At 41.9% G+C, this 27598-nt stretch overlaps 1 protein-coding gene across 2 annotated transcripts in view; it reads right to left on the reverse strand.

Moving 5' to 3' along the window:
• The window catches only part of Ncapd3 (non-SMC condensin II complex subunit D3), a 69753-nt gene that overhangs the window by 16748 nt on the left and 25407 nt on the right, over window positions 1-27598 (reverse strand). For both annotated transcript variants that reach the window (XM_003472545.5, XM_063256116.1), the window contains exons 17-27: window positions 20784-20975; window positions 20373-20470; window positions 20154-20269; window positions 16277-16384; window positions 14257-14371; window positions 14058-14168; window positions 6985-7223; window positions 5635-5714; window positions 1292-1429; window positions 929-1062; window positions 522-721 (exon numbers count right to left, since the gene is read on the reverse strand). In XM_003472545.5, coding sequence (XP_003472593.2) covers window positions 522-721; window positions 929-1062; window positions 1292-1429; window positions 5635-5714; window positions 6985-7223; window positions 14058-14168; window positions 14257-14371; window positions 16277-16384; window positions 20154-20269; window positions 20373-20470; window positions 20784-20975 — 1531 coding nt within the window. The remainder of the gene's footprint in view (window positions 1-521; window positions 722-928; window positions 1063-1291; window positions 1430-5634; window positions 5715-6984; window positions 7224-14057; window positions 14169-14256; window positions 14372-16276; window positions 16385-20153; window positions 20270-20372; window positions 20471-20783; window positions 20976-27598) is intronic.

Genomic DNA, 27598 nt, shown 5'->3' on the forward strand with positions numbered 1-27598 from the left:
GAAAGAAAAAAGAAAAATTAAAAAAAGAAAGACAGAAAGAAAGAGCTAGAGACAGAAAGGTGCTAAGGAAAACACTGGGAAAGGCCTGAAAGGTCAGAGCCAGCAGGAACCCAGAGAAGCGATCTGCAAGACTGAAGGGGCAGGATCCTGCAGTGAACCTGTGCAACGCATCCACTCCTCTTGGTCAGGTGAGAGACAGAAATCAGTCATTTGAACCGGGACCTGGTAAGGCCTGAGGGGTGAATGGGCTTCCCAAAGGCAATCACATTTTACCTTCCCACTCCGAGGGCACGCCTACCCGGCCAGACTTCCTTTCTGTGCTCTGCTGTAGCACCAGGTGCCCCCTTTAACCGACTGGCAGCTAATCGGGAGAAGGAAGTGACAGGCGGCAGGGAGAAGAACGGGTTAGGATGGGCTCAGCCTTGACGGGCAGGCAGGTGGAACCAGGTCCATGCTTGCACAAAATGCAGCTAGGCGCAGACCTGAGGGTCCCCATCGTTGGGGAATGATAGCACACACACCTGCGAGATGAGCTGCTTCTTCGCTTCCTGCATGACGACGTCGGCCAAGGCCACCTCGTCTTCCTCAAAGAGGAGATCCTTATCCGATTTGGCTCTCATTGCCAAAAGCTTGATCTCTTTTGAGCTGAGGACCTCAAAGGTATCGGATAGTAACTCACTGGCTTCCATGTCCACAGGCAGGACACCATCTGCAAAGCAGGCTGAGAAAGGGAACAGAGACCAGCATCTGTGAAATGCTCATCCCAGAGGAAGGAAATTTGCAGCCCTGGGGGGCCAACGGGGCTGGGAGCGAGTCCTGCTGGGGGGTCCCTGTGGGCCACAGCTGATGGCAAAGGAGGACAAAGGACGGTGCTACAGATCTCCTGGCCCTTTATCAATACCCACATTGCCCCAAGCATGTGGCCTACCCAAGATGCTAAGGCAGATCTTGGAAGTGATGTTGAACCGCTGCTCATCTGTGAAGTGCTCCAAAAGAAACTTGTAGATTTTCATTCGGTTCCCTTTGTTTGTCTTTCCTTTCAGTGAAAACAGCTTCTTCTCTCTGGGGCAGAAGGAGACAATTTCATCATCACATGAACAGGGTGGATTCAGAAAGCTCCCTGGCAGTGTGCGCGCCAGACACAAGGATCTGGAGATCTAGGGCTCAGCGCAGGCATTCTGACCTCTGGATTCTGCTCAGGGTCTGTGTCCCGCCCCGGGAAGATGCAGCCAGCCTCCCATGCCTCACTCTGCTCTGCTGAGAGGCAGAGACCACTGGGCGACCTACTGACCTCTCCGACTGGGGGAACTTGTTATACTTCTCGTGCTTCTCGTAGTTGTTGAAGTGGAAAATGCACTCGATGAAGTGCTGGAAGAACATGACGGGGTTCCTCTTCAGTAGCAGGTGCGCCAGGCAGAACTCTCCAAAGCTGCAAAGGCGGGAGATTCAAGAGGAGGAGACCCACTTGCCATCCACAAATGACCTCTACAAATATACCAGTGACTCGGGACAGAAGAAAACGGCAAGATGAAGTAAGAGGTTCCTCACCCAGCCCAGCAGCGGGTTCTACAGATCAAAAGCAAAGCCGAAGCTGGGCTTGGTGGCACATGCTGTAATCCTAGCACTTACAGGAAATTGAGGCAGGAAGATCACCATGTTTGAGCCCATCCTGGGCAACTTACTGACTTAGCAAAACCTTGTCTCAAAATGTATAGTTAAAAAGGGCTGGAGATGTTGCTTAGTATGAGGCCCTACATTAACCCGAGCACTATAAACAACCCAACAGAAGATGACAAGCTAGGGAGAAATTCGGTTGCTTTTGTTCGTTTTTCCTCAGTGCTCTCGTTTGAACCCAAGGCCAGTGTAAAGTTTTCACTTTCAAGTTTCCTTTCACAATTTTGATAAAATGTGACGCTGAAGCTAGAAGAAAACCAGCCAACCAACCTACCCTAACCACTTCTTGAAGTACAGATCATGGCAACTGTCATCTGAAATCAGCACCTCAGCTTCATCCCCCGATCTTCAAGCTTTGTCCACAGTGATGAACAACAGCCAATTGTGGTAACTGGGACTTTACTTCTTAGAAGGATGATTAACAAGAGCTTTGCAGTCTGGGTCAGCAGGGTAAGTACAGCACTCCCCACAGAATGATCACCCAGTGCTGCAATCGCCAGCAAGCCCTGGGTGCCCTCTGTTACCTGGGCCCTCAAACCAGGGAGAGGCTCCCAAAACATGTTTCCGATGGCCCACACTGGACAGATGCCACCAAGACTTCACCAAGATGAGGGAGAGAGCCTACCAGTTTCCAGAACTAAATGCAGAGCTGGCTTCCTCCAGGCATGCAACCTACTCACATTCCTCTCAGAGGAAGGCCACTTCCTCTGACACACTCCAGTCAGGGGACAAGGACCGCTTTTCCCAGCCCCCTAATTCTTCCCTCTTTTGTTTACGAAATGTTCACTGAGTGCCTACTTGAGTTCCAGACCCCCTTTCAGGTGTGAGGCTTTAGCCATCCACCCCTCAGGAACCCTATAATGTAGTAGGTAAAGTCCATCCAGAGGGTGCTGTCAAAAGTGTTCTGAAGAAAAGCAAAGCCAAAGAAGAGTGTAGAGGAGCGCGGAGTAAGAGCTGGCTACCGTGCAAACACACACACACACACACACACACACACACACACACTCTCTCTCTCTCTCTCACTCTTCTGCTCCACTTGACCCAGCCCATCACATCCAGCCCCTGCTATCACAGCCCTGTCACTCACCTACTCTGCTCTCTACTCCTTGGTATCCCGCTCAACTTTTCCATTGCATTCTCGGTCCTAACAGGACCCACTGTCTTCAATGCCACACAAAGGAGCTGACTGATTAACCTTCTGTTTCTGACTTTATGGCCTGCAGGGCCCCCAAGTGTGTCCCATGTCACCAGTCCATCGTCACATCCCGGACCACGTCTCTACATTGGCTACCCACCAGCCGATTTGATGAACAACCCACCCACCCTTCCAGCTGTCAGGCTCCCTAACCCCCTTCCATCTGTTCCTCACACTTCACGAAGCCCTCTAAGTAGCTAACTGCTTCCTGTGTCTCCCAAACCAACCATGATCTAGCATCCCTTTTTTCCTCCAGGGGACATGATACCATGTCACTTTCTTGCCTTGATTTTCTCTGGACTCTGCCTCCTTGTACTTTTGAGGCAACTACCCAGTTGCATAGCTTGTATTTAGATGTCCCCAAAACCTCATGAGTTTATAGCTGGGATTTTCTGGATGTGGTTGGATCTAGGGTGCATAAGTGTGGATCAAGGGTCTGTGGTAATGAATCAGTCCACTGATTGGCTTATCATACTTCTGGGTATGGGCCGCCCCATCTAACAGGCATACAGCTGAATGGGGTAACAGAAAAGGAGGCCTGCTTCTTCTGCTTCCTGCTGGTGCCTTCTGCCTGCCTTGTCATGGATTGTTTCTTCTGTGACACTCCTCTGCCATGCCACCCTGCCTTGTAGCTAGCTCTCCAAATTGTGAGCCTTTCACTTTGGGTGTTGAATATTGTCTCAGCAATGAAAAACAAATTACTAAGACACCAATCCAAGTGTTACTTGGCTACTGCCCTATGGCTACTAGACCACAAGGCCATTCACCTATGTGGGAAGAGGTAGTAAAAAAATGACAATTTTAAAACCCCCAAATTTTGGTTATATGACCAATTAAAAGTTTCACATAAGTTTATGGCCAGGGATTTAGCTCAGCAGCATAAGCACTTGCCTTGCAAGTGTGCAGTGGCGAGTTTGATCCCCAGTACCAAAAAAAAAAAAAAAAGTTTCACACACATTTGCTCATGCCAAAATTTTCAGGAAATTCAGCTGAATAAATAAGACCTACACTGGAAAACAAATATTAAAAAAGACTTTAATGTAAGCAGATAGCCTGGTCCTTGGTTTAAAATTTAGGGAACAGATTAACTTTAGCAAATATAGTCATCAACTCTTTGAAGCTGAAAATCCTGCCCATAGTTGAGTACAACTGAAATGAACCCAGAATGCCAAAAATAAAATGAAAGGCTTTAAGGGATATTAAAATGCTAGAAGAAATGCTGATAACCTCATGATAGTGTAAGATCTCTTTGTCTTTCTAATTGATGCTGAGTGCTTGCATTCACAGGTTCTATATATATTTTACACACTGATGAATGCTTCTTTTAAAATAAATCTTTTATATTTTTAAACATTTTAATTTTTTAACCTATATATTAAAACCATACAAATCATACATAATTATTGGGTATGATATTTTAATCCATGTGTATACTATGTAATGTTTAAGGAAGGCTAACAGTACTTATTGCCCCTTTTTAATACGGATGAGTAAGAACTAACAAAAGTGACCAAGAAATAAGAAAATACAGGTTCCACAACCAATCTTTTCTCCGAGATTCACTGCTGAAAGCACTCCAGCAATTTCCAATTATGCAAACCTCTGGGCTACGCACTATGTAAGTGTCTAGCCGTGAGCTCAGCATTAGGGAGGGGCTGTAAGGCGAGAGGAAGTGCCGCCATTATTGGTTCCCTCTCCTACTTACACAAAGAAACAGGAAAGTGAGAGCCCGGGCTTTGTGCTTCTGGGACTAGGCAGTATTAATCAGAATGGTAACCTTCTGCTACTCGATTATGGGAAGCGTTCCTCCTTGGAAAATTACACCCAAAGAAAACAGCAGCAATTCTTCCACAGAACTCAAACTAAATTACTGGTGACCATATTTAGAATGCAGGGACCCATTATTATATGCTATTTATAGTCAATAAACTCTATAAAGACCTTTTCCCATTATGGTGGCTTTTGCCAAGGCATTCAACATTCTGTTTTTCAGTTGCAGACTGGCTCTCAAAAGAATAATTCACATGGTATTATCTACAAGAACAAAGTCTATCAGACCAATCCTCAACTCTGAAAAGAAATCCTTAAAAAAATGACACAAGTTGTATGCTGCTGTGATTTCAGCTACTTGGAGGCTGAGGCAAGGGGACTCCAAGTTTGAGGACAGCCTGGACAATTTTGTAACATCCCATCTCAAAATAAAATGATAGAAAGGACTGGCAGTGCTTTGATACTCTCAGAGCTGAATCCCTGGGACTGCTTGCCACTACCAAAGAGCCTTAGCATTTGTATCTCTATTCTACACTGCAATTGTGTTAATTTCTGAAAATTCTTCCTTACAATTTCTGCACTTAAAAGAAAGTATGAATTCTTTAACGAAAGTAACATTTTTGGTGGGTTGAGAAATCAACACAGACAAGTCAACAATGACTTCTATATAAATTTAGTATGGCAGAACCATCTTTTATTACTTCTTTGGGAGAGCAAATAACATTAGCAAATGTAGCCAATACAGAGATTAATGAAAGAGTTACTTAATGGAGTTCTTTGTTTTGTTTTGTTTTGAACTTATATGCAAAATACAGATCTGTGATATAGCTAGCTTACCATTTAAAAACCCTGCTACATTTTCAGGCAACTACCAAAAGCTCACAAAATCCTAAATAAATATGTAAGAAAAAAAAAGAATCCTAAGGAAAAGAAATTGTGTGCATACCAAAAATTAGGTAATCTGCTCAGCTGTGTGACATGAGGGTAAGACCTACCTGGCAACATCTGGGTGTGAATCTATCAGCGTGCTGACAAATCGAAAGAACAGAGAGCCCTTCCATTTCACGAATTCTTCCTGTACAAAGAGAGAACAGCACGATGAAGGATGAGTGTTAACCGTAACCCTTTGGTGCATCCAGCCATGTAGGTCTTACTGATGTTCCCCATGTGACAGCACAGCCGCGGCTCTGGGCTGCCCAGAAGACATGGCTCAGCTGGCAGGATTCACTTTCCAGTCATTTTGAAAGTGCAGGCATGGCTGGGAGTGGAGAAGGGGCGAGAGGAAAAAAAAGCAAGCACAGACATGGAGCACGTAGGCAGAACAGCACTAGATACCTTACTGTGCTGAAGTGACATGCTTTCATTTTAATTATTTTGTTATCTTCTAAAATTTTTAGTTTTTTTTTTTATTAGTACATGTTTGCGATATGTAATGTTGGCATTCCTTGTGTGGAGCTGGTACATGTATGTAACACATCTTAATTTCTTTTTAATTCTTTTTCCCTCTCTTCTTCCTCATCTCACTCCATCTTTTGATCCCTTCCCTTTGAGAAGATTTCTCGATCCCCTCTTATCTCTCTTATTTTGCTTCTTATATTTAGGGTTTCTTATTTAAAAGAAACTGTGAGATATTTAAACTTATGTGTCTGATTTATTTCACTTAACATTATGGTCTCAAGGGAAGCACGTGGCTTGAATACAACAGGACAGAACCAGTGGTGACTGTTGGAATATACTGCTTGACAAGATAAACCCACAGAACACAAAAGGGCAGATACATGACTTAGTCAAATGCTTTCTTTTTAATCATAAATATTATTTCTCCCTCCTTACAAGCCAAGCATGTTCTCTGAATGAATACCATATCCAATATTCTGTAGAAACTTTTAATTCACTATTTTGCTTTACACACTGCAATCTCTCACTGGACTTCCAGAGCAACACTTTTGAAATAGCCACCAGCACCAATCATTGACAGTAGTTACATCTGAGAAACACAGACTTGCTTGAGGTCAAGATGCATAAGAGAACTGGAGTAAGAACTACTTGTCTGGCCTGGGTGTTTTTTCCTACATGGCATTTATTTGCAAAGGTGGAACTTACCAATGTTTAATAGGATATCTGAAAAACACTCTAAATGAATACTTGCAGGTGAAGATGTGTTTAAACAACTACACTAACATCAGAAACATTCTAGGGTGAGAACATTCGAAACCAGAAATGAAACTAATTATTTCTAGATTCCACTACAAAGCAAGCACATTTCCTGCGCTAATTAAGTATCCCTTACTCCTGACCAGCGGGTGCAGCGGGTAGGGGAAGGACAGTGCCCTTCTCACGCGTACTTGCAGGAGGTTGGTAAGCAGGATGAGCGTCTGCTTTCGGATGAAGGGGTCGGAGTCCTTCAGGCACATGGCCACGTAGGGGATGTACTTGTCCACCATGACGGGGTACCGGATGCACAGGTCGCACAGCACGATGACAACGTTGTTGCGCACGGCCACGTCCTCACACACCTCAAGCTCTCTCACCAGGGCTGGAACACTTTTCTTTGCGAGGTCCTCGTGTTGCAAGCACAGTTTGCCTACCGCAGAAGGAACAAAATGGTTTTTCTCTGTTCTACAGATTTTACTTATAAAAAAGAACAATAACCACAAACAACAAAAATGAGAAGTTGACATAACTATCCTAGGTATTACACAGTTTGAAATACCTTAAGGAAAAATAAACTTCATCAGGGGTTTCATGAGGTACGTTACAGAATGTTCCTTTATGTTAAACAAAATATCTAATAGATGACTCATTTTACTTTTTTTCTTTTTGGCCACACTAGGGACTGAAACCAGGGCCTCTGCACTGAGCTAAATCTCTAGCCCTTTTTTATTTTGAGAAAGGGTCTTGCTAAATTGCCCAGGTGAAGACTGAACTTAAAATACAACCAAACCAAACCACATTAACAAACAAACAAAATGCAAAACAAAAACCCAAACTTGCAAGTCTCTTTCCTATCTCAGCCTCCCAGAGTGCTGGGATTACAGGCATTGTGTCATGGGCTACCATACCTTGCTTCACTTTACTTTTGATGAAACACATACTCTAAATACCTTTTAAGGACATGAAATATTAGCTAGGCAGGTAGGAAAAAATGTCACCTCATTTGTTCAAAGTCACAAGGACAGCTGCTGAGTCTTACTTGTGTATGTTTTGAGGCTTGGGAAATGTTGTACTCTTAAAATTCTCAGGTAATTTTAAAATAACTGATACTAGAAAAAAGTTCATCAAACACGTCTGTCATAAAGTACATAATTACACTAGAGAAAATTCAAATTATAGACAGGTCAGTGTTTTCAAGATTAATGACAACTTGAGTTCATGAAGTAATGGGCTTACAGATCGTCTGTCAATTCTGTAAAGCATTAAATTAACCATCTTTCTTATAAACTAAACTTTTTCCCACTTCTAGAACTCAATGCAGTGACTTAAATACAACTCTTTATAAAGAAGACTTCATGGTGCTATGCCAAGTACAAACCATGACAGGAACAAGAGCTGGAGATGAGGCTCCGAGGGGAAGCTCTTTCCTAGCCTGAGTAAGGCCCTGGGTTCAACTCAAAACACTAGAAGAAACAAAACACTCAATAATGTTGACAATAATGGTAATAAATGAACACACACCTACTGACAAACATAAGGCTCGTTTGCTACAGAAGTGCTCCCATCTGACTGTCTGGGTACTCATCCACCTGAAGGCACTTGATGTTTCTCCTCTTTAATGTTAAACATTTTAGTATATGTCTGTACTTCATGCACTTTACAGTCAACTTATGTACCACAGCTTGCTTCTTTCTTGCAACTCCCTTTCCCTCCTCTTCCCTCTGCTCTATCCCATTTCCCATTCTTGTTGATGTTAGTTCTTAGCTCATGTTATGACCTGTAAGGTTTGCCTTAATTGAGGTCATTAGGCTCCTGTACATGGCTCATCTTTATTCTGCTTGCTTCCCCTTCCCTTCCTCCTCAGCCTTTGCTGACATTCCACTGGATGCCTCCACTATCGCAAGAGATCCAGTCCCTTGTCCCCCTTCTCCCATCCTTTATTGTTATCTTTGTTTGCATTTTACTTCATCCAAACGAGATACTATATTGTAATTAAGTTTGCATATCTGGCTTACTTCACTCAACATATTTTCCAGGTGCATTCATTTTCCTATATATGTTTCAAAGTGTGTCATTCTTTATAGTTGAGTTATACTCCTTTAGACAGAGATACCATATTTTCTTTACCCTGTTGATAGGTATGGAGGCTGCATCCAGGATTTAGCTATTACAAATTTTACTGCTATTAACACTGGTAAGTGTTATGGTTGATATATTGTGTCAACCTGAGAAGTTTAGAAGTTTAAGAGACTCAACAGGGAGCCAGGGTTCTTTGTAAATATCCTCCTCCAGTGCAGGAGGAGGGCAAGGAGATTTTGTGAGTGCTACATGGGCCATGGTGGGAGGTGGCCTTTGTACAAATATAAGGGAAGAAATAAAGCTTGCCCTCCCTGCCCCACCTTTTGCTCTGGCTGCTGCCTTGAAGTATTGCCCCAGTGCCACACCACCCTGCCTTGGAGCCAGCTGATTATAGACTAAAACCGTGACTGACTGTGAGCTAAACCTTTCCTTCATTTTAGGTGTTGGGTATTTTATCTCAGCAACAACAGAAAAGTAACCAAGACAGAATTTGGTACCAGGAATGGGGTTGTGACTATACATGGTCATGTGATTCAAGAGCCTTTAGGAATGGCTTGTGGGAAGAATTTGGACAGATTAGGAGATGTCACCTGAAGGAGTAAAGATGGAATAGCTTACGCTATTCTGTTTGGGAGAGTCTGATCAGAGATCAGAAGACAGAAAACCGGTAAAGACCAGGCTCCGGAGGTTTCTTCTAGGAAAAGCTGCACTGGGTGCTAGAATTCAGATGATGTGTGTTATGTCTTGGCAGAAAGTTTGTCTGCATTTTTCTTGTGTCCAGAGGTTTTGCCTGAAACTAAGATTGAAAGGTAGTCCACTAATTAATCTGGCAGAAGAAATTCAAGGAAGTCAAATGTTGAATTGTGGCATGGCTATTGCTGGGGATTTTTAGCCAGATTTACATTGTAAATCAAGAGCAAATAGACCAGCAGTGATTTAAACACATGAGTCTGGCCAGAAAAGAAGCGTCAATAAAGCTGTGGACTGCAAAGACAGAGATGAGGAAATCTCAATTGTTGAAAATGACCAGAAGAATAAAACAGATAGACTGAAGGCATCACAAAAAGCAGCAAGTCTTAAACTTTTGCAGTCTCAAAACTGCAAAAGTGAGACTTTGCTTTGAGGCAAAAGCCACAGAGCACAATATTCCAGAATGGCAGCAGCATAGAAAATGTGTTCCTCAGAACTGGATTCAGAGTGCCTAGTGATCCAGGCACTCATCCCCTATAGGCAAAGGAGAGGAAAGCCTGGCTACTGCTCTGGCTGGAAGCAGACCTTGGCATCATCCATGAGGTGCTGGTTTTAGGTGCACACAGAATGCAAGTGCCCTGAGGTTTAAAAGGCTTTCACTCTGATTTCAGAAGGCCTGAGAGTCCAAGCAGTGTGCCCCCAAGAGGGCAGTATGTAAAGCTGTGAGTGTGAAGCCAGAGATGCAGGGGAGACCTTGAAAGTTTGGAAAAGCCAGGAACACGGATTATGTAAGGAAAGCTGCAAAGACAGAGCAAAGTGGGCCTAAGAGAGAGGCTGTAAAAGCTACAACCACCAGAAGTGCCACAGGAGTGGAACCACATAAGCCCTTTGGAGCTCACACTCTGCCACAGATTGCTTCAGATGCTGGATGTACAACTACAGAACTTAATGTTTGCCCTGCTGGATTTTGGACTTGCTTTAGTTCTAGTGCTTTGCATCCCCATTTGTACCTTTTGGAATGGGAATGTTTATCTTGTACCACATTGTATGTTGGAAATGTTTAACTTTATTTTCATTTGTATAGGGACTTACAGCTAAAGGTTTGTCTTACATCTCAGAGGAGACTTGGGACTTTTCAGCAATGCTGAAACTGTTAGGACTTTGGCAACTCTTGCATATGGACTAAATGCCTTTTGCATAAAGGGATGTACATGAGTCTTTGGGTGGGGCAAGAACAAAATGTTATGATTCTAATGTAATATAATATTAGTAGATTTAATGTTAGTTCTTTAGGATTGTTAAACCTGTGTTATAATATTCAAATTGTGAAATGATAAAAATAAGCATGCCTTTATATCTGGCGACCTGTTAAAAGAAATGTGTCTGCTTGCCAAGTTATGGTTGATATATTGAGTCAATTGGAGCATTTAGAAGTTTAACACTTTGAGAAGTTAGAAGTTTAAGAGACTCAGCAGGGAGCCAGGGTTCTTATTTTGAAAGTATTCTGGTCCTGTGCAAGACAAGGAGACTTTGTGAATGCTACACCTGCCCTGGAGTGGCGGTGGCCTGCGTAGAATATAAGGAAGGAAAAGGGCCCCCCACCTTTTGGCCTGGCTCTTGCCTTGAAGTGTTGCCCTGATGCCACACCATCCTGCCTTGGAGCCAGCTGATTATGGACTGAAACTTCTGCAAACAATGAGCTAAATAAATCTTTCCTTCCTTCGTTTTGGGTGTCAGGTATTTTGTCCCAAGAGTGAGAGAAAAGCAACCAAGAATTATACATATATTGCTGTAGTATGATAGCTGATCCTCTGTGGGGAAGATGCCTAGAAGGGGACAGATGGGTCATGTGGAATTTCTAATTTTAGTTCTTTGAAAAATCCCCATACTGATTCCCAAAGGGTCGTACCAATTTACATTCCCACCAACAATGGAGAGTTCTTTTTTCACCACAGCCATGCCAGCATTTGTTATTGTTTGATTACTTAATGACTGCCATTGTTTCTGGGTAAAATGGAATCTTAGTGTTGTTTTAATTTATATTTCTCTAATGATGAGGTATATGCAGCATTTTTTCATTATTAGCCATTTGTATTCCTTCCTCTGTGAAGTGTCCGTTCACTTTTTTTGCTCATTTCTTAACTAGATCTTTAATTCTAGGTGATTTTTCAGTTTTTGCATATTTATTCTAGATATAACTCCTCTGAATAGCTAGCAAACTTTTTTCTCATTCTGTAGGTTGTCTCTACTGATTGCTTCACTCTGCTGATTCTTTTGCTGTACAGAAGCTTTACAGTCTGATATAATCCCACTTGTTGATTCTTGTACAGTTGAGGTTTGGTTGAAAATATTCTTTCCTACATCTATGTCTTCTACTTTTTAACTTTTTTTCGACTTTTATTTTTAATTTTCCAAACTTTTATTGAAAAATCAAGGAGGTATGATGAATTCCTTTTAAGAAAAGTCATTTCTCGTATGAGTGAAGGCTGTGCATACCACCATCCATATGGGCTGAGCACATTCTTGTCTCAAACTTTAGCTTCCCAGAGTACATCATGTCTCGGACATGCTCTTCACATCAATGTCCTGGCAGGAGGGCTGGATGCCAGCAATCAAGGGACAAACTTGTAGGATGGATCTCTTGTCCTGCACAGCTCCTGACACTCCCTGGGCAATTTCAATTATGTCAACTTCACTGAAATAGCAGTTCTGGCTGCTGAGATGCTTGTCCATGGCATGAAGAAAAGCCATGCCGCAGTATTTCTTTAGCTGGGTCCCACTGGAGAAGAGGTCCCACCAAGAGCTTCAGTGGTGGCAGCCAGTGGTGAGCCCACGACCATGAAGGCACCAGAGCCACAACTTTGGCAATAGGACCCACATTTTGAATTTCTCCACCAGCAATGACAGGAATGCCAAAGTGCTGTGCATACTCTGGTACCTTGTACACGTCTGTCATTTGGGGCCTCCCACAGGTCAAGATTTCCTGGTGAAGCAAATGGAGTCACTTCCCATGCCCACCAAATGGCACCTACACCTGCATTGATGAGGTTCTTGGCCTGGGCTGCAGTGACCACACTGCCTCCAATGACTTGGAGATTGGAGTATTTTTCTTTGATGTAATTGATCATTTTTTATCTATTTTATCTCCTAGTAGGTTTAATGTTTGTTTTAGTGTTTAGATCTTTGATTCATTTTGATTTTAATTTACTATATGGTGAAAGATAGCTTCAATTCTGTGCACACAGATTAACGATTTTCCTCCTTATCCTTTGTTGAATTGGCTATCTTTCCTCCAACATATGCTTTTGCCCCATTGTTCAAGATTAAATAGCTCAATGTGTCTGTGGAAGTTTCCATATCCTCAATTCTGTTCCAGAGACCCATGTATATCAGTTTTTGTCCCAGTACCATGCTGTTTTTATAACTATTTCTTTATAACATAGCTTGAAGTCAGGTATTGCTGTGCCTCTCACTTTGCTCTTACTGCCCAAAACTGCTTTGCAATTCTTGCTTGCCTCTGGTTCCATATCAATTTTAGCATTGTTTTCTTTGGATCTGTAGTGCCACTGCTATTTTGATTGGGATTGCACTGAGTGTGTCTAACAGTTCTTTGAGTGTTACCATTTTGGCAATACTGACTTTGCCTATCCAGAAGCAGGGGACAGCTTTCCATTTTCTGATATCTTCTCCAATCTTATCTTTTAGAGTTCTGCTGTTTTCTTTGTAGAGGTCTTTCAAACCCTTAATTAGGTTAATACTTAGGTATTTCATTTTTCTTGATGCTACCATGAATTATTTTCATACCTTCTTCCTTATTGAGTTCATTATTGGTATACACAAATGCAATAGTTTTTTTCTGTATTGATTTTATATCCTGCTACACTGAAGTTAGTTATTAATTCTAAGGGTTTTCTGGTGGAATTCTTTGGGTCTTTTACATAGAGTATCATGTCTTCTGCACATAATGATAATTTGAGTTCTTACTTTCCTGAATGTGTCCATTTCATTTATTTCTTTCTCTTGACTGACCGCACTGGCTAATGTTTTCAAGTACTACGTTGGACAGAAGAGGTGATAGTGGGCATCCCTGTCTTGTTCTCGATTTTAGAAGGAATGCTTTTAGTTATTCCCCAGTTAGTATGATACTAGCTACTGGTTTGTCATAAACAGCCTGTATCATATACAGGTATGGTACATCTGTGTCTGTTTTCTTCAGGGATTTTATCATGAAGTGGCATTGGATTTTGTTGAAAGCCTTTTCTGCATCTATTTATGTGATCATATGGTTTTGGACCTTGCTAAAGGTTCTCACTGTAAGCACCCTACCATGCCAGCAGAGTTGCGTGCTTATATCAGAATTACCTGCTCAAATCCAAAGAATGAGAGTAGACAGAAACTCAGCACCCTAAAACACCCCCACGGCTGGGCTTATTTAAGACAAAGGGATAGACAGAAGCTACCCACGCAGCCTCAGGGTCCCACACGTTATTCTCACCTAAGGTGATGATGGCGTGCGCTCTGATCACGGAAGGCATGACAGTGCGTTTGACCCAGGAGGGCGGCTGGGAGCTGGCAGGGGCATCACTGGACCCTTGAGATGGCAGCACTACAAGGAAGGAAACAGATTTACTGACACGCTGAGGGGCTGATCAGCCTTCAGAGAGCACAGCACAATGTGACTTCCAGTGCCTTACAGTGATCTGCATCAGCAGAAGAAGCCAGAATGGACTGAATCATGAGGAAGACTCGCTTCTCTACTCTGGCTGGACACAGCTGGGCGATATCTCCCAAGGTAAAAATGTACTTCACCTACAAAGAGAATTGGTTTACAATAAGAATAAAGGCAAGATGAAAACCTGAGCAGGAGTAACAACATTTCAATGGAATACTTTTTTTTTTAATTTCCCAAAGTATAAAAATTATTGTTTTTTGTTTCAGAAAAATACATGGCCACTGTGAAAAATCCAGTTGACACTTTATGAAGTTCATTTGAAATTAGGGGGACTATATAACTTTCTAACTTAAATCCACACATTTCTGTGAACAATGGTTACTAATAATACACTTTCCAATCAGCTACCCTGAAGTCTGTGTTACTTTGAAGTTTTTTTGTATTACTTTGAATATTGAGTATTTTTTCATGCTAACAATAGAACAGTATGTTTAACAACTACATAAGTATATTATTTAAAAACAATGAATGTCATAATTTTTCTCACTATTTCACAATTAATGTACATTCACATTATTTCTAACCCTTCAGTATTGTTTACATTAGTTTTGGTGAGCACCTCTGTACTCTTAGAACGCAACTTCCTTAGATATGAAATTTAAGGTGAAAGGGCAGGTAAAACCACCCTATATTTTAGAACATGATTCCAAACTGTCCTCCAGGTTAGTTTATGACCTGGATTACTAACCAGCACACAAGGACCTGCTTTCTTACAGCTACCACTAGGAGTCTGAGAGCAGTCTGAACAAGACTCCATCTCAAAAACACAGAAAAAAAAAAAAATCAAGAAAATAAAAAATCTTCTTTGAAGTTGGGAAGTCAAAAGTAAATATAGTTGGGTTTAGGAAATTTTGAACACAGAGTATCTCTTAACGGATTACAAACTAAGTAATACACATAGGGTAAAACTTCTCCATATATTTTGACTGAAGAATAGTTCTGGTGACATATTTAATAGTGAAACAAACAAATAAAATCTTAGAGGAAAAGATTCATGGATCACAATCAACATTTTTCTTAGTGCGGCCAGTAATTTCCCAAACAAACAGAAAAGCAATTGTCTCTCAAACTTTGGGCCTGATCTAAACTATACACCTCATACCTAAAGTGTACAGATTCTTATAAAAATACCATGTATTACTAAATGTCGGCATAGCAGTTCCTCAGGCACAACAGTCTTCTCTTTCACAAATCTAAACTTGGTCTGCGATCACTAACAATTCTAAGAGCTAAGTTGGCTGAGCAGAAACTAAAACACAGCGAGGTACTGCTCGACTCATTTAAACAGAGGAGAAAAACGGACACCGTTGACTAGGTGATGGTCTGCAGGAAAGGGCGTCAAGAGGGGCTCCTTGGTTCTTTTACTTAGCAGCATCTGACGCTGTAGCAGAACTACCGTAACATACCTATCAACAGCCCACTGACGTTACTTGTTCTGACTCGAGGAAATCTCTTACGTCAAAACCATTTCTAACACAGGCATGCCATGGAAGACAATCTCACCTTTCTAAGAACATCTGTGTATGGAATTGTTAAATCTCTCATTTTATTTTAGGTATTACTACTGACCAACCCTCTTCCCTGGTTTTATAGTTCAATGGTCAAATAGCTCAGAAGACATAACAGTTTTAAAATTTAAACAAGCCAAAAAGCCCAAGAGCATATCCCTTATCTTATTATTTCTACACCTGATTTTACTAAGTTTACAACGCATATTATTTGTCCTATTGGAATCAGGGTTTTCATAATCTCTACCTAGATGAAGCTATCAAGCAAAAAACAACAGGTTATTAATTTAAAAAAATTTTAAAAAGTGAGTGAACTACCAAATCCTTTGTGTTAATAATAACTGAAGTGCACAGTTTTATTTTAAAAAACTAATACCCCATTTATTTTTGTTTAATTTATGATATCATCCTTACCTTAAAAAAATCCCCACTGATATAATAGGAAGAGGAAAGAAAGGAAAAGCAGCTGCTTACCAGCAGGTCTTTGTCCAGACTCTCTGCCCTGTCCTCCTTCAGAACAATGTTGGAAAGTTGTTGCTCGCAGGTGGACAGCACATCCCCACACACCCGCTTCAGAAGGTCCTGCACAAGGAACAGACCAGTGCTGAAGGGGTCACACGTCTCCCAGGCAATGCACCAACCCCCCAGTCTCAGACTCCCAGGAGCTTCAGGTGCATAAAAGCCCCAGCCACCATGGGATCCTAAACCAACAAGACCGACTGTAGCAGGCTGGCCATGAGAACTGGCTGGGGGAACTCTCAAAGAATGTGTATGCTGTTTTTCTACATTTGCCCTACTAGAGCAAAAGGCATACATTCAGGAAGATCTAGTGCCCTAACTTATAGAATGCGCACAACAGCAGTGCCCCTTTTACAACAGAGAAAAAGGCTGCATATGTACGTGGTAAATTAACTACTGTGATACACATTTTCCTTTAAAAAGACATTCAGTAGAATGGACCGTTGTGGTCCCTGAAGCTATTCCTTAGGGAAGAGTTTTTGGTGTCTCTTCCTAGTTGTGAAAAATTCCAAGGGCCACTGCCAGTGTACATCCAATGCACCTGTGGAGCAAGACAGCCTCGCAAGCACACTCTGGAATTCCTGGGCTTCCCGCTACGCACAGGCCGCTTCAAGTACCCAGGCTGAGTGGATGCTTGAGCCCCGGTGTTTCCTCATCAGCTCAGGCACACCTGTCACTCAGGCCACCTGTCACCCAGGGCCATCTGTCCTGCACCGACACAGTCTGCTCACAAGTTTGTCTCCCACTGTAGGGAAGGTGCCGTGGGAAGACTGCTATCATCAAGTGCCCAGCAGCACTGCTGCACACAGTATCCATCAATGTTTGCCACACTGTGCTGAGACTGCTATTATGAACAAGATGGATTTTAGTCTCACTTGGCTTAAGATGTTCTAAAACTGTTATCTTTATTACTTTCACATAATCACTGCACCAAGACTAAAAGAATGCACAAGATGAACCATAAGGCTGGCCAAGAAAGCATCTGAAACCCAGAGGCTTTTTCTGAAGAGGAGAAAAAAGTTAATGCATCAGACCACAAGACTAGGTGGTCTTAGTGCCACCTCTGTGTGTCACTGAGCCTGGACAGCTGGCGATGCCATCTTTGCCTGGGAATTCCAGCAAGCAGGGCTCTCATCAAGTTATTGTGACTCGGGGGCACATTCTGAGGCAAGCCCCTTCGTCTTAAGCAGACCTAATATGTTTCTTCCTCAAAACTTGGCTCCTTGTAATTCCTACCCACTGGTCTACATGAGTCCTTGGGGTATATCAATAAATCCAATGCTTTTATTTAGTCATTCATAGATTGGAATTTAGCTAGGCAGCCTGTCCAAATGCAGTACGGTAATTCTTCCCTTCTCTACATTAGACCTCCATGGAAGCCTCCAGCGGATCCACACATTAACTTACAGTAACCGCTCAGCTAACCATGCCTGTATAGATAAACTCCATTTTATCAACAATTCTCCAAAAGCTTGTTGCTGAAATTGAATTTTATGTTACATAGTAAAAATATATAGTGAATGTTTACATTTTCAAAATGTTTATTAGAGTAAAAGATACTCTGCCCCTAATCCCCCTCAAAATACAATCCTTTACTTTGAACACACTTATCCTGTTGTTTTTGCCACTGTCTGAAGCAGTTCTGCAAGTCCTCTTTTGTGTCTTTATGAGGTATGATAAAAAATAGGTAAGAGCACAGTAAGTGCTTCTGCTGCGTGCCGTCTGAGGAAAGGCAAGCTCCTAAGATCACACTGGGTTCCATCCTCCTTGCCTACTGGGTCTGGCCCTTCCCCAAAGCCAGAGTGACTATGAGAAGCAAACACTTTGAATCAATTTAGGACACCACAGAGCCATGATGGTACAAGTTACAAGTCACAAAAAAGGGCTTCTAAAATTACTTCAAGAGATGGAAAGAATGACAGAATAATTGTGCCAAACTGAGGGAAGTATTTGCAGAATTAACGGCAATGTGTCTTTTATCATAGTATGTTTTTAAAAATTCACAGAATTATCCAAACCACATTTCATGGGACATGTAAACTTAGATTTAACCAGGACAAAGAACAGGACCATCACGCTTTTTGTTCTGGACACAATTCTATTAGTACACAGCAAGATCTCATTGAGATTTTAATGACAGGCACAAAAGACTGCTAATTCAAATCAAGAAAGACCTAATCCTTTCCATACACACTGCACTGCTGAGCTGTATCTTCATCATACGTTCTTTGGGTGCTTACTTTTAGTAAAATATAGAATGATCATTTATACAGAAAAGTAGTTTAGAACAACTGAGGTTCTGAAAATCATAGGGCCTTATTCCACTCTCTCCTACCAAAGAGGATGGTACTGGTGGAAGAAAAACCAGCTGTTTTTCTAACATTTTTAAGTTTTAAATTTCACCTCTCCTCTCTCAGTTTCTAAATCTGAAGGCAATTCTTTGTCTTCCCCACCAAGTTCTACCACAGCATAACCTACAGTTCTAACGACTACCAGCCATTAGTGGGCAGCAAGTGCGTTACGGCCCTGACAGCCCACGGCACATGTAACTGTTTCCAGTCCATCCTGTGCAAGGATCCTGGGAAGGTTCAGACATGGCTGTTCCACTCCTGCTTCTGTCATCAGTCAGTGTGCCACTGACCCCGCAGGATTGCACTTGCAAAATCTGCCTCAGATTTTCCTTACATCATTCTTTCCTTATTCATACTAGACTTACAATAATGCCAGTTATTTTTTTAATGTTTGATGATATTCAAAATGCTCCTTCAAATGTTTCTTACTTAAAAGCTTTTCATACAATTTCTTGGTTAGAGAGACAGTAACCCAAGTATCCATTGCAGTGATGTGAGTGCTGGATGGCGTGTGCACCAGAGTTCCAGGTACCACCGAGAGAAGGAATGGCTCCAGTGCTCTCTCTAGACAGGTGCATTTTTGTCTCTTCTACGTCATAAGCAAGAAACCTGCAGTACACTGCTGTACTGGAGCTGTTATTTTAAGTGGAAAATGGAGCATATAGAGGAAAGTCTTTCTTGAAGGAACTATTTAAGAAAAAAAAGCATAGCAAAGTACTAGGTACTTTACTAGATAAAGTAATCTTTATTTTAATTCTGGAAAACTTAAAAACAGTCTAACAATTAGTTAAACTAACCTGTGACTACTGTAACTCTTGTCCTCATTTTTTCTCATTATGAATAGCACTACCTAGAGGTCTATCTCATGATTAAAAACACAGGACATAGTGATAAAATGATTCATTAGAAGTATTGGTATGGATACCTAAAAGAGGTCAAAGCACCTCTTTGTCTCACATAAATCACTGATTTGTATATGAGTATATGTGTAAACACAGTAGCTATAGACTGTGGACAATTTGGGTATACAACCCCAGCAAGAGACTTGAACAACATAACCTCCTAATAACAGGACAAGTATTTACTGGTTATGCTTTATCAAAAAAATAAAAATCTTCTGATCTGGAGAGAAATACCTGATTAGGTAGAAAATTATCTATTAAATATTCTTGGAACGAGAGTGTAAGCTACAATTTATCAAAAGATGCCTTCCAGAATTCTCACCAGGAAATAAATGCCAACCAGCAGACATACCCTGCTAGAAGACACTTGTACCTAGAGCTAAGGGCACCTAGGTCAGCAGCAGTCGAATCTTCATTGGCCATGTGAGCTGCTAGACCCAGAGTACTGCCTTGCTGTAGCAGCAGCAACTAGGACCACACATCCTTACAACCCTCAGATTTCAAAGCTGGGTAACAGGCCCAAGTAGAAATCCAAGTACAGGTAAGTTAGAAACATCAGAGGAACGTGTGTGGCCATACCTGTTCTTCCATCAGTGTTTTCGCGGATGCTCTACAAAGACTTTGCAAAGTATCAACAGCAGGACTGATCAACCCTAGAGACCACTGAAATCCACTCAGCTTACACTTGATGACATCTAAGAAGGAAGTCAAAACCTTTTAAGTGTATCATGTAAACATTTTCTCTCTCTCTCTCTCAAGCCGATGACTTTTTCAGAAAACTCTCCAGTACACACTCACCTGCCACTCTCTCCCGGGTGCTCTCAGGAAGGTGCTTTGCCGTACGCCCGATGACACACAGTATATGTCCTAAGGTGTTTGAATTGGGATTCTGCTGACTAAAGGGCAGGAGAGATGCCAAAACAGAATCAGATTAAACATAGGGCTGCTCACAGAATGCCTTTTCTTCTAGATAGCTGATACTGGAGGGACAGGGCAGGCAGAATGATTTGAGTGTCATGCTACAAGAACAGTAAGGGACTTCATGGACAAAGGAGCATGCTTCAAAGTGATTCTTACTTTTCATATTTGTTTTTATACTAGATTTTAAAGAAGCTATCTCTGTGCATGGCTATGAAACAGCCCTCTTCCCTGAGACATGAACTTTGCTTCCTGTCTGTAGTCAGGAGGCTGTGTCAGGAGCACGCGAACCTGCTCAGTGTCTCCCAGGACTGCAGGACCTTGGTGTAGTTCAGCGTGGGTGCTGAGCCGGCGATCTTGGAAAGCAGCATCCAGGCAGGTGCGGCACGCTCCGTATCAGTGTGAGAGATCGTGTTGTTAACAAAAGTGGAAGAGAATTTATCTTTCTTAGACCAGATGTGAAAAGCCTTATTTAAATAGCGGCTGGGAAGAAAAGAAGAGAAAGCAGAACTGTAACTACAAATACACAAAACTGTTCAAATCACCCCTTTGCTAAAGAGGTTTCAAGTTTTGCAGCTCCATGATTCCCCTGGCACAAAAACTATGCTCACAGGGCCAGACACCAAACCAGTTGTCTTTAATCTTTCTTGTAGAGTAAGTAGTATTTGTTTTCCCCTTACAAAATACTTATTTTCTTAACAGAAAAAATAAAATTTAATTCTTATCCTCATCCCCTCCAAAATTTCCACACATTCATATGAGATAGGATAATAACACAGTTCCAGAGCTTACAGGGTCATACTGACAAAAAACAGAAACACTGTCCTTTTTTCAGTTGAGATTAGGGAAAAGTGATATGGAGAAACTAAGTGAGCTAAAATTTGCTGTATCCCATTAATACTGCTTAGGAACAGATTTTCAAACCTTTTTTTGTTTTTTGTCTTTTTCATTTTTATCGGTACCAGGGATCGAACTCACGACCGCCTGCTTGCAAGGCAGGTGCTTATGCCGCTGAGCTAAATCCCCAGCCCCCAAACCTTTTAAAATAAAAATTTAAAAATGTTCTGATATACACTATACTTTTTTAAAACTATTTTTTCTTTTTAAAGAAATGAATTAAACTATATAAATAATGAGATAATGCCACATATTAAAGAGAAGAGAAAAAAACATTCTATCAATTAATTTTTCTTATACTGCTAGGAACACACCTATACACCCACACCCACACACATGCAGACTTTCTTGTTAAGTATTTTAAGAAAGAAAATTTTCAAAGCATGCAGAACAACACAACTGTAACAAAATAAATATATCCACTATTCTAGTAAACACATGCACATAAATGGTTTTATTTTTAAATTACTGTTACTTATTATTAAATTGGCTGTTGATTAAAAATCTACCATAAATCGGGGCTGGGGATTTAGCTCAGCAGCATAAGCGCCTTGCCTTGCAAATAGGCAGTCATAAGTTTGATCCCTGATACCAATTTAAAAAAAAAAAATCTACCATAAGTCCCATTTTACCATAATTAGGTCACAGTATGACTTAGACCTGAGTTATGTCCAAATAAAATAAACAAATATTTTAAAATTTAGTTTTGCCGGAGATACAACTCAGCAGTATAAGCACCTGTTTGGCAAATGCAAGGTCCTGAGTTGATCTCTGGTAAAAAAAAAAAATTACTTTCAAAGAGCCATATAAAGTATTAAGTGAGACTTATTATAAGACAGCAGAATTGGCAAAACAATTCTCTGAAATCCTGGGTTTTAAGTCTCCAGTTTGACCCCAGCTAGCCTCCTGTCCCCTCCTCAGCTGGCCAATGCCAGTCATGAGCATTCTCCACCTCACCAGAAGGAAACCCAAGAGACACTGGCCAGAACCGCCACTGGCCTCAAATCGGAACCACCACACGCACGGTCCGTGGGCCTTTGGCAGAGGCATGGCATCAGTCATCATCCGAAGGCTTCGGTCTCCTGGTTATTTCTCTTTCATTTCTCTCATCTTTTCTTTCCATCACTCCCTGTCATGCTGGGGTGTGGGGCCTGAACCCAGATCTGGGTAGGAGCCACGGACCCAGCTTCCAATCGCTTTAACTGCTGGCTCTGAAAAGCTCTACTTCTCATCCTCTTACACATTCACTGCAAAGAGCTCCCCATCACGGGTGGCTGGGCATCCCAAAGCAGACTTGCACTCCCCACTGCCCGACCTCTGCTTTCTGTACCTCAGTCGATGGTAAATGAAAGACTCAGGCATGGAGTCCCGAGGCCTCTAAGCCTCGGCACTGCTCTTTTCTGCCTCCACATTCTCACTGTTACACTGCTTGGCTAATTCCTACAGTCTCCAGTATTCAGCTCATGCACTACTTCTGGGGAGACACCTGCTACGGTTAGGATGTGGTCCTGTGTGGCAGTGTTGGAGATGTGACTTCTAAGAGAGGAAGTCTACTGGAAGGTAATGAGGGCACGGGGTACTGCCCTCAGAAGAGCCTCCTGGAGTTAGTTTTCAGGAGAGCAACTTGTTATGGAATAAGCCTGGCCCTGGAATGCTCCCATTGCCTGTGCCCACATGGTGATCTTTCCACGACTGGCCCTGCCAAGATGATGATGCCCCCCACTATGCAGCCCTTACCAGAGGCTGATTTGGCCAGGCAACCTGGTCCAAACCTATGAGCTGAGTAGACCTCACTTCTTCGTAAGGTATTCTGCTCCAAGTATTTTGTTATGGCAAGAAAAAATGGACTAGGAGACCATCCTAAACTTAAGAAGAGAAAGGAGGGGGAGAAGAAAGAAGAAAGAGAAATAATAGTCACCAAAAAGCTACCTGCTTTTTTTTTTGGTACTGGGGAGTGAATTCATGACCATGCGATTGCATATACCCGCTCTTTTTTAAAATTACTGACCATCCCAGGGAACTTTTACTTGTAGCCTGTATCTACCAATATTTTCTGTTTGAAATTTAAATCAAGGAATACTTGATTTAAAAATATTTGTCACTTAATTCACTTAAAAATAACAATAAGTGAATTATATTTTAACATAAATAACAGTTTTACCAAAAATAAGTCTTTTCCACAACAAACTTTGTAAAAGTGTGGTACACCTTTATACATCTGTAAGATCTAGATGAATCCAAAGATGGGAGATTCTGATACCTGCCCTGCATGCAAGTCTCTTCTATTATCATCCTATAGCTTTGGGAAACTTCCAGTGTACTATCACAGAAGAATGAGAGGGCAGAGTGGCTAACACATCTGAATATTATGATTAAAAAGTCAGATTTCATAAGTTCCTTAGCCTATGCCTTACAATGGCCAAGTCTTCCTTATACTGCTGGCCCTTTTCTTCTCCTTCTTGACTTTGCACAAATGATCGTGATAGCTACTTTAATGAGGAAAGAAAAACTAGCAAGCTATAGTTTTCATGCTATTAATTCTTCTGTTTTTCTAATTCACCTTTGAATTCTTTTAGCTCTGATGTTTCCTTGCACTAGTTGAAGTTGCACTAGTTGAAGTACAACCCTTCCCGCACTCTTTCCAGAAGCTTTCTTCATTAAAGAACACCCATCTTACAGTCATCCACAGATGGCTTACTCTACCCTAAAGTGGGGGGAAAGGACTGCAGAGGGCGTAAGGTGACCACCTTCCTTCCAGATGACAGACTGTGTTACAGACTGATGGAATGCAGCAAGTTAGGCCAGGGGAGTGAGGCAGGAATCCCACAAGTAAGTGCAGGAAATCCCAAAGGATGAGCAAAAGCGTGCAAGGCAGGGAAGGCTGAAAGGACATTTTGTGGAGAGGGAAGGCCGTGCTCAAGGCAGGACTGTGCACCAGCGTGAGAGGGTGTTGGGGAGCAGGCCACAGCTGCTGGGCAAAGAATTTCCACGGGCAAACGAGAGGCAAAGACTCGTGAGAGATGACCAAGAACATCTTACGAAGATTCCTGAAGCGCCGAGGGAGGGAGAGGTCACTGGGGAGAGGGCAGCAGGTCAGGATGGAGGAGAGCGGTGGGGTGGCGGCAGGGAGAAAGGGACATATTTTCATGATGGAAAAGGCTGAGTCATGCTTTATCTTGAGATGTACATTGCTAGGCTTTGAAAATTTATGCTCTAACCAAGTAAGTAAAAATGGCCATTTTCTCAAATTCTCAACAGTGCTTGGTTGGAGGTGTAAAGTGTCAGGTCTCCCATTTTGCCAAACTTAACAGTGTTTTAACTTGAGCTCCTTTGGTTGTTAGAGAAGTTGAGCATCAGATTATCTGGTTTTGTTTACTGTTCCATTACTATTTTGCATTTTACAAACTGCTTTTTTGTGTAACCTATTTTTCCATCAAGGAGTCTATCTTTTCTTTACTAATTTATAAAAGGACAGTCCAAGTGTGATCAAAAATATAGTGAATGTTTAAGTTAAAAACTTCATTACAGTAAGACACATGCCATTAATTCCCCTCAAAGTACTCCCCCGGCTTCAGATACACTCATCGCATCTTGGCATTCTCCTCACTTCATTTGTTGTCATGGTGCCTGTGTTGTAGCACGGCCGGCCAGCAGGCAGGAGGGGCCCTCCCAGACTGAACCCATATCTTCCCACTTTTGAAGCAGTTCTAAAGTGTTTTCCCATTGTGCTGTCATGGCTACCCAGACTCCCCGATCTGATACAAAACATTTCCCTTCCATGGTCATACTGACTTTGGGGAACAGCCAGAAATCACACCAGGCTCTGACAAGGTGGAAGGAACTGCAATGTCTTTACGAGCCTGCCCTTCCACCAGGCGACACTTGGCAGCAGCACTGCTTTTGCTCAAGCCTAGAGAATATACTCATGAAAGAGGACCTGCAGAATCGTGGCAAGCGGCAAGAACAATGGGGTAAGTGTGTTCAGAGCAAGGAGAGTATTCTGAGAAGATTCATGGCAATGTTATCTTTTACTATAATAAACATTTAAAAATTTAAACGTTCACCATGTATTTGGATTATACCTCATAAATACAGGACATTACTCTGTCACATTATAGGTTTTTCCAACTCGTGTTTTCAGTGCTGTTTTAGTCTTTTGTGGTGGGATCTTTTTGTAACAATGCCTTGACACTAGATAATTTCCCAGGACAGGAATGCACCACTCACAGCTCCAGAGCCTCGGAAGTTTAAGGCGCCAGCACGTCAGATGTCTGCAGGAGGCTGCTCTGTGCTTCCGAGGAACTGCCCTGCATGCTGCCTTCTCTAAACAACAGGAGCACTGGACACTCACTGGCAGAAGGGACAGGGACAGTCCACTCCTGAATCTGTTTTATAATGACACTAATCTTTTCACGTGTATGGAATACTCATAATCTAATCACCCTACATCCCAGTGCTGTTACATTGGTCATTAGATCTCAACAAGGGGGACCAATAAACCACAAGAATGACAATCATCATTCGAACAAGCAATCATCTGAGGCACCACGATGTGCCAAGGTGTCTGCTTCGGGCTGGGTTAACCTCTTCCCTTTAGAAGCACATTGTGCTGGATGTGGCAGCACACGCCTGAATCCCAGCAGTTGGGGGCCACAGCCAGTTGCCTGAGTCTGACATCAGCCTGAGCTATGTAGTAAGTTCAAGGCCAGCCTGGACTACTGCCTTGGAAACAAAGTAAGCAAGTTGTGGCTGAATTACGTCCCTAAGCTGAACAGCCCTAGAGTGTGACTGCATTTGCAGGCAGGACCTATAAAGAAGCGATGAAGTTAACACGAAGGGTTCAGGTGGGCTCCAAGCAACCTGGCAGGTATGCTGGCCAAGATACTGAGACGCACACATGGGAAGACCACTGAGGACACAAGAAGGTGGCCACATAGGTGTCAAGAGAAACCGAAGCTGCCAGGGCCTCGAGCTCACACTCCGACCTCCAGAACTGTCAGAGAGTAAATATCTGTTATTTACTAGTATAAGGGATTATATCATTAACATTTAGTATTTAAAAAAATTGACAAAGAACTGTGCCCCCTTTAGATAAAAGAATTACTACATCCTAAACACTTTACAAACTCTAACATGCCTATCATTGTATTATCCATTTCATGGATAATATCGTCCATCTGTGCCCTCTCTTTTCTTTTGTAAATCTTGGTAGAATTTCGTCTTTCCTGTTAAGCTTTTTGAAGACTAAGTTTACTCTTTTTATTCAGTTTAGAAGTATCTATGTTTAATGCTAGAAATAAAAACTGCAATGAGAGTAACTCAGTAAATGGATTTCACCCTGAGTTATGTACAAAAAAAGAAAGCCAAAGGGTTGGGGATATAGCATGTACAGCAATGAAAATGAATACACAGCTACAGAGTGCTTGCCCATCATGTATAAAGTTCTGGTTACAATGTTCAGCACTACAAAAAAGGAGCAGGGAAGGAGGGAGGGAGACAGACAGACACGAAGAGGGAGAGGGAAAATGGAAAGAAAAGAGGAAAGAAAGAAGAAAGAAGGGAAACAAAGAAAGGAAAAAGGTATGTGAGAACAAAGTAACACTGAAAAGCTGTGCAGGGGCAAAAGAGCACAAGACTTACTCCAATGCGAGGAAGGCCTAAAAAGCAACAATCATCAAATTTGTGATACTGACACAACGAGGGACAAATATAAAAATAGCGTAAAAAAACAGAGAATCACACACTAGAACTGTGAGCACCTTGTTTGACAGATGACACTGCAGAGCAGTGATTAAAAGATTTTCTTTTTAATTAGTGTTGCTAGTTTAATTGGATCTTAAATTTAGAAAAACATCAAATTTGATCCCTCACTAGTATAGTGCCCAAAAGTCAATGGCAGAGAAGCTAATGGTCTAACAGTGAAAAAGAAAAACAAAAACAATGCAGCAAATTTCTAGGGGATTATGTAGAATCCTGAGTTTAAAAAAATTCCTTTTCTTAAAATACATTAAACTTAAAGACAACTACTGACAAACTGATTTTATTGAAAGACATCATTAAGGCTTCACCCTCAGTACAGCAAAAAAACAAAAACGAAAGAACAAAAGCACACAGAAACCCACACCATTTAGGGGTTGGATGTGAGAGAACTTGTGCTCAGCAACATGCAAAGGCTTCAGTCTCAGCACCAAAAACAAAACCCAAGAGGG

Source organism: Cavia porcellus, unplaced genomic scaffold (genome assembly GCF_034190915.1).
Source record: "Cavia porcellus strain 051 isolate PalLab524CR breed Dunkin Hartley unplaced genomic scaffold, mCavPor4.1 scaffold_9, whole genome shotgun sequence".
In the NCBI taxonomy this organism is placed as follows: Eukaryota; Metazoa; Chordata; class Mammalia; order Rodentia; family Caviidae; genus Cavia; species Cavia porcellus.